Source organism: Beta vulgaris, chromosome 7 (assembly GCF_026745355.1).
Source record: "Beta vulgaris subsp. vulgaris cultivar EL10 chromosome 7, EL10.2, whole genome shotgun sequence".
Lineage (NCBI taxonomy): Eukaryota > Viridiplantae > Streptophyta > Magnoliopsida > Caryophyllales > Amaranthaceae > Beta > Beta vulgaris.
In genome coordinates this window covers 43550175-43556972 of record NC_079208.1, presented here as the reverse complement: position 1 = coordinate 43556972, position 6798 = coordinate 43550175, and the positions used below count along the sequence as shown (strand labels likewise).

At 35.7% G+C, this 6798-nt stretch overlaps 1 protein-coding gene across 1 annotated transcript; it reads right to left on the bottom strand.

Annotated features, from left to right (window-relative positions):
- Positions 1 to 429: 429 nt before the first annotated feature.
- Positions 430 to 1702, bottom strand: LOC109135521 (uncharacterized). Its single transcript, XM_019250636.2, has 4 exons — positions 1431 to 1702; positions 1213 to 1359; positions 793 to 1105; positions 430 to 699 (listed from the first exon to the last, which is right to left on the bottom strand). Exons 1-4 carry the CDS (start codon positions 1700 to 1702, stop codon positions 430 to 432), a joined length of 1002 nt encoding a protein of 333 aa, XP_019106181.2.
- Positions 1703 to 6798: the final 5096 nt, after the last annotated feature.

The following is a 6798-nucleotide window of genomic DNA, read 5'->3' as shown; positions in this document are numbered from 1 at the left end:
CACAGTAGGGATGATTGTAACAAGATTAGTAACAACGGGAACATCAATAAGTTGCAGGCATCTGCTCCAGATATGCTTGCTGTAGGCACAAGTGAAAAATAGATGATCTGGTGTTTCATCAGCAGCATTACATAATGGACACTTTTGATGTCTGACTACTCCCCATTGAAACAACCTATTTTTTGTGTTTAGTCTACCTTGAAGCAACAACCATGTTATAAATATGGCTTTAGGAGCTGCCTTACTATTGCAAGTAATTCTTCTCCACTCCACCTTAGGCCTTTCACCCCTCATAAACCAATAGCATTTTCTAATAGAGAATTTGCTTTGGTGTACAAACTGATTGCAGGTGGCTTCATCTATGAGTATATGCCTGGAGTCAAAGATTTTCTTCATAGCCCAAGACAATCTATTAGGGATATTAATTGTCTAGATATCAGCCTGCTTGATATAGTAGACATGGAGCCATTTGATCCATAGTCTATCTTGCTTTAGAGCAAGAGCCCAAAAATGTTTTGCAATTGCAGCTTTATTCCAAGTAGTGATTTCTTTGAAATTTAACCCTCCACAGACCTTCTTGTTACACATATAATCCCAAGAAACAGGAGATTTTCTAGAAATGGTATCCAAGCCTGTCCATAGGAAGCTTCTGAGAGTATTCTGGATTTCCTTAAGAACTTTCTTTGGTAACAAGAAAATCTAACACCAGTAAGCTTGAATGCCCTGAAGAACATATCTTATCAGTTGTGTTTGACCAGCATAGGAAATCTTTCTAGTTGTCCAAGTTTTGACCCTAGCAACAACTTTTGCAATGAGTGGCTTACACTCAGTATAAAACAACTTCCTAGAGTGCAGAGGCACCCCTAAATATCTAAAGGGGAAGATCCCAATTGGCATTTGGAGCAACTCCTGAAGATTGTGAACTTCTTTTTCCTGAATCTCAGCAAAATACACATTGCTCTTGTCAAGTTTAGCAACAAGCCCTGAGGCAGTAGAGAATTTATTGAATGCTTGCATAAGTAGATTAAGGGAACTCTGGTCAACTCTTGCAAAGAGAACCAAGTCATCAACAAACATTAAGTGGGTGATGCCAAGTCTTTCACATCTAGGATGAAAGTTGAAATCTGGGTTATATGCTTCAAAAGATCTAGGCACCTTGATAGATACTCCATACATATAGCAAACAAGAAGGGAGACATAGGGTCCCCTTGCCTGAGGCCCTTCTTAGCAGGAAAAGGAGGGCGAGGGGTTCCATTTATAAGGATGGTGTAATTAACAGATGTGACACACACCATGATCCCTTTAAAAATTGCTGAGGGAACCCAATTTCTAAGAGCATCATTTGCAGAAAAGGCCATTCTACAGAGTCATAGGCCTTCTTCAAGACAATTTTGACCATACACCTAGGGCTGACTTGCTTAGTAGTGTACCCTTTGATAAGTTCAGTTGCCAAGAGAATATTGTCAGAGATGGTCCTATTAGGAATAAATCCAGCTTGAGCAAGATCCATAACATCACCAATAACCTTCTGTAATCTTAGTGTGATAATTTTAGCAATTATCTTATAGATCACAGAACAACAGGCAATAGGCCTTAGATCTTTGACATAGGTAGGATTGGGAACTTTAGGGATAAGAGTGACCACAGTAGCATTAATCTCATTAGGCATGACTCCATTTTCAAAGAAATCCCATATAGCCATGTACATTTGTGGTTTAATAGTATGCCATATTTTTTTGAAGAAAAATCTATTAAAACCATCAATACTAGGGGCTTTAGCATCATCAATGCATTATAGAGCATAATCAATTTCTAGAGTTGTAACAGGTGCAATAAGATCATGATAGGCTTCCATACTGACCTGTCTTCCTTCTCTAACTTTTGTAAGATCAACTCCAGGTAGAGTGCTTGCTGCTGAGCCTAGCAAACTCTTATAGAAGTTGAGCACTTCTACTTGAATGGTTGTATTCAGTGTGAGTTTGTTGCCCTGAGCATTATACAAGTTATAAATGCTATTCCTAGCATATCTTTCTTTCATTGCCTGAAAGATGTAATGATTATTCCCATCACCTAGCTGCAACCACTGAATTCTAGATTTCTACTAATAAGCACTTTCTTCAACTGCCAAGAACTTTTTTAACAGCAGAATGCACTCATGCTCTTGTGACTGTAGAGAACTATCAGCTACATTGTTTCGAATAGCTGTTTGAATGCTGTCTAATTGCTCTCTGATTTGAGTGATTCTTTGATCGAGATTTGCAAAATCCTTCTTGTGCAGATGCTTTAATTTGCCCTTCATTGCTTTAAGTTTCTGCCAGATTTGCTTCATCCAATATCTATTCTCAAAAGTGCCCCAACAGTCATGAATAAGTTGGTCAAAATGTTCATGATTGGCCATGTAGTTGAAGAACTTAAAAGGTCTACCTCCTGAGTGAGTACTATTGGAGCATTTAATCAACAAAGGACTATGATTAGACAGCCCTGAGTTCAAATAGTCCACAGTAGCACCAGTGTATTTGCTCAGCCAATGAGAATTGATAATACACCTATCAATTCTGCTAAGGATTCTATTATCCCCCTGACTTTTATTAGTCCAGGAGTAATAAGGACCACATCTCCTGAGCTCAAATAAGTCACTATTTTCCATACAAGATGCAAAATCTTGAGTTTCATAAGTAGTAACAGGCCTACCTTGAAATCTATCAGCATAGTCAAGCAAGGCATTAAAATCCCCTAGCACACACCATTCCCCCTGCATAGAGTTATCCAATCTAAGGATATCAATCCATAAGCTCTTCCTTGTTTCTACAGTATGTAGCCCATAAACAACAATAATATGCATACTATCCCCTGTTTGCTTATCAGTAAGCACTCCATGGATCCATTGCTCTTGTGTGTGAGCAATTTGGAAGGTAACTATAGCAGGATTCCACCCTATCCATATTCTGCCTCTAGGAGAGTCAGTGAAATTATCTTCCCACCTCCAGTTCCCTCCCAACTTCTTCCTGACTCTTTCTTTATTACTACTTCTCACTTTAGTTTCTAGAAGGCCAATAAAATGAACCTTATTATTACCTAAATATTTCTTCACTTCTACTATAGAAGAGGGATGTAATATCCCCAAAATTTAAACCTTCCTAAATTAATTAATAATAATTAGTGATTAAAATTTTCCTTTAATTATAAGGTATGACTAAATTTTTGTTACTTTATACCCAAGTAAAGTGATAATTAATTCGTTAAATAAATATATGTTGCAAATAATAACAAGTTATGTTAGATTAAATAATAACATTAGTGATATTAAGAAAACAAAATAATAAACCAATGAATTACTAGAAGTACTTCTAAGTTCTAATCAAATACTTAGTATTAAGAATAAAAAGATAAAAGAAAAGAAAAAGAAAAAGAAAAAGAAAAGGGGAAATAAAAAAAAAACAGATGCTACTGTTCATCCCCATTTTTTTTCTCTCTTCAACCCGACAATGGAGTGTAATTCAGGATAGAATTTTTTTTACACAAACAAACTCAACCTCCATTAAAAACTTCAATCCAAATCAAACCCACCTAAAAATCTAATATTTATCAAATCAACCCACCCAAATTTTAGTTTCTTCATCAAATCAACCCACCAAAATTCAGAAATTTCAACCCCAACCATGGCTATAAATAGCCATGATCGCTCCTCCATTACTACCCACTCACCTTCACAACTCCACCACTCGCCGGAATTCCACCACCCTCGCCGAAAAACACAACCAAAAATACACCCCCAAGCCTCTGTTTTTTTTCGCAGCTTTCTCTCTCCTCTGTTCGAACCAAACCCCCCCTGCCCACAACCGCAGTGCCGCTGCACTGCCGCGCCTCCGGTGCGCCACCACTACACCACCTCACCGCCACTCGCTCGTCCCCTCCTTCTCTCGCCTTTCTCTTTCTTCTCTCTCGCGCCCCACCTTCGTCGTCTTCACACTGCAGCACCAGACGTCATTGCTCGACGGAAGCCGACGAACAAAAATTGCGTCGCTGCTGTCGAAGCCTTGACCCCACCGCCAGCCATCTCCCTCCTTAGCTCCCCTGTCTTCGTGTCTGAGCAGAGTTATTCAGACCTCTCTAACTTTTCTATTCCCTTTGTTGTGTTTAAATGAGTTAAAGCCCAACATCATGTTACTCACTCAATTTAATGGGCCAACAAGCTAAGCTGATTTTCTTTCAATTAAAACTAATACACAAAATTCATCAACTTATTAAGTTTAATGGACTAATTAATTAGGTTACTTTTGTAATTAATTTTTCTAATCAAACAATATGAACTAAACTAATTATCATCAATGGTTCACCTTAATTTTATAATATGAAATTGTTAGACTTACTTAATTAAACAAAGATAACGTTGCATTTGTCACTGTTCTATATCAAACCTTTAGCTATATCAAACAATGAGAATAGAAAAACATGAATTTTTACATGATTAGGGCTAATGCCTTCAGGTTTCATGGAAGAGCAAACAACTAGAAATTCTTTTAAGAATTGATTAGGGTCCTCACCTCCATGACCATATAATTTAGGAAAAAGATTGAGAAAACTTGAATTTAACTTCAATGGTTTTTCCAATGTCGGAAAAATGATGCCTAACGGTTCATCATCCAGCTTCAGTGCAGCTAACTCCTTAGCTATGTCAAACAATGAGAATGGAAAAGCATGGATTTTAACATGATCAGGGCTAATGCCTTCAGGTTTCATGGAAGAGCAAACAACTAGAAATTCTTTTAAGAATCGATTAGGGTCCTCACCTCCATGACCATGAAATTTAGGAAGAAGATTGAGATGAATTTGACTTCAATGGTTTTTCCAATGCTGGAAAAACGTGCCTAACGGTGCATCATCGAGCTTCAGTGCATCTAACTCCTTCCAAGTTCTTTCCATCATCTCTTCTTCGTATTCAAATAATTTCTGAACATAGAGACGATCTTCTCATTATTTTTCTAAGAACTTTTTCCTTGTTTTCCTTGTTGTCCATTCAATTCAGGATCAAACAACAATGCTTCCTTTCGTTCGCGTGTGTGCATGCACCTGAAAATAGAAAATTCAAAATCATTAAGTAATTCAAGTTACTTGCATATCCTTTGTGATATCATTAAGCTAGATTAATTTGTTGATGGATGCTAAAAATAGTAATATGTAGTTCAAATAAAGCATAGATAAGGGTAGCAAGCTACGCACATGAAACACTAAAAATCCAGGTGAGTAAAAAAAATCAGCTTAAGCACGGGAATCACTTCAGTATAATCTGCTTCCAAGTTTAACATCTCATGAAAAAAATTCAGCTTCTTTATCGTTTATAAACTTGATGAGTAAATCCATCAATACAATTCTTAAGCAGATAATCCATCTTCTTAAGTTCAGTTAGTTTTCACAATCAAAATCTTATAATCTACAGCTAAAAAGCATGAGTGCAATTTACTTATACCAGAATTGAACCTGACTCCAAAAAAATATTATGTAGTACTTTCCTTATACTTTCTGGTTCACTAAAATATCAGGTTGAAAACTTGCTACACAAACCATTTTCATTCTACTTAAATTTCCATTTCAAAGTGGAGTTTTAAGCATTTAGGCTCCATTTGATAGGGCGTAAAAAATTTTCCGGGAACACTATTTTCTTCTATTTTCAGTTTTACATTGTTTGGTTGACAAAAGAATTTAAAACCATTTTCCCTTGGGGTAAAATTACTCTCCCAATGATGGAAAATCCTTTTTCCTTCAAAATGTAGGGAAAATTGTTTTCCTTATCTCTCTTGTACACTCCTCTCACTACCACCTTACTTTCCCTTTCATTTTCCTTTCATTTCATCATTTTTCTTATGTGAAACCAAACAACGGAAAACTAATTTTAGAATTGTGTTTTTCATTGTAAATTGTTTTCAATGAAAATCATTTTACACTAAAAATATTTTACACCCTACCAAACGGAACCTTACACAAGTAAGAAAATGTTACGGCAGAAACATATTATAAATTGTGATTGTCCACTAATACCCCCTTTTTTTGTTACTTAAAAGTTAACCATGTACTTATGACATCATTATTTCATAGTTTAGATTTCACCAGAACACCAAGTGCATATTAATCATCGAACTAACTCCTAAGACATATCACATAGAACATAGAACATAAAACAATACTACCAAGTGCATATTCACTTCAAGTTCTCAATCTTAATTTCAAAAGTACCGATGAAATTTTAAACAGAAGGTTCCTCCATATAAAAAATACAACTTTTAAATTCAATAACTTAACCAATTAGCATCTAGGCGGCTAGTTGTCTTAACAATAGAAATTTACGTGCACTTATTAATCATAATCTAGCAACCTATTATTTTCAAATTTCAGATTGGAGCATACTTGTTTACAAGGTAAAACATAAAAGAGAATAAATTATTACTTCAAAGACTTAATACATCTATCACAAAACAAACAAACAAACAAACAAAATTAGGAAGCACATATAATAGATTAGTTAAACATTGAATTTTAAGATGAAAATAATCACTACCTCCCCGGCAACGACGCCAAGATTTGATACGTGTCGTTAGTTGTACAAATTAAGACCTTATTTCATCCACATTAGTATTATTTAAGTTTAGTATATCGATAAATAAGGTTCGTTCCCACAGAGAGGTTTATATATTCCTAAAATTCAAGTTCAACTAATTAAGAGTACTTAATTATTATATACAAAGAAGTTGTTCAATTTTTTTCCCTCAAAAGACTGTGTTTTTTCTCCTCGAAAGACAGGTT

Coding starts and splice junctions, on each gene's coding strand:
- LOC109135521 (XM_019250636.2), bottom strand. CDS start 1,702: ATGGCTATATGGGATTTCTTTGAAAATGGAGTCATGCCTAATGAGATT. Junction 1,106..1,212: donor CCTGCTAAGAAGGGCCTCAG/GCAAGGGGACCC, acceptor CTTTCATCCTAG/ATGTGAAAGACTTGGCATCA. Junction 700..792: donor TTGCAAAAGTTGTTGCTAGG/GTCAAAACTTGG, acceptor TACTGGTGTTAG/ATTTTCTTGTTACCAAAGAA.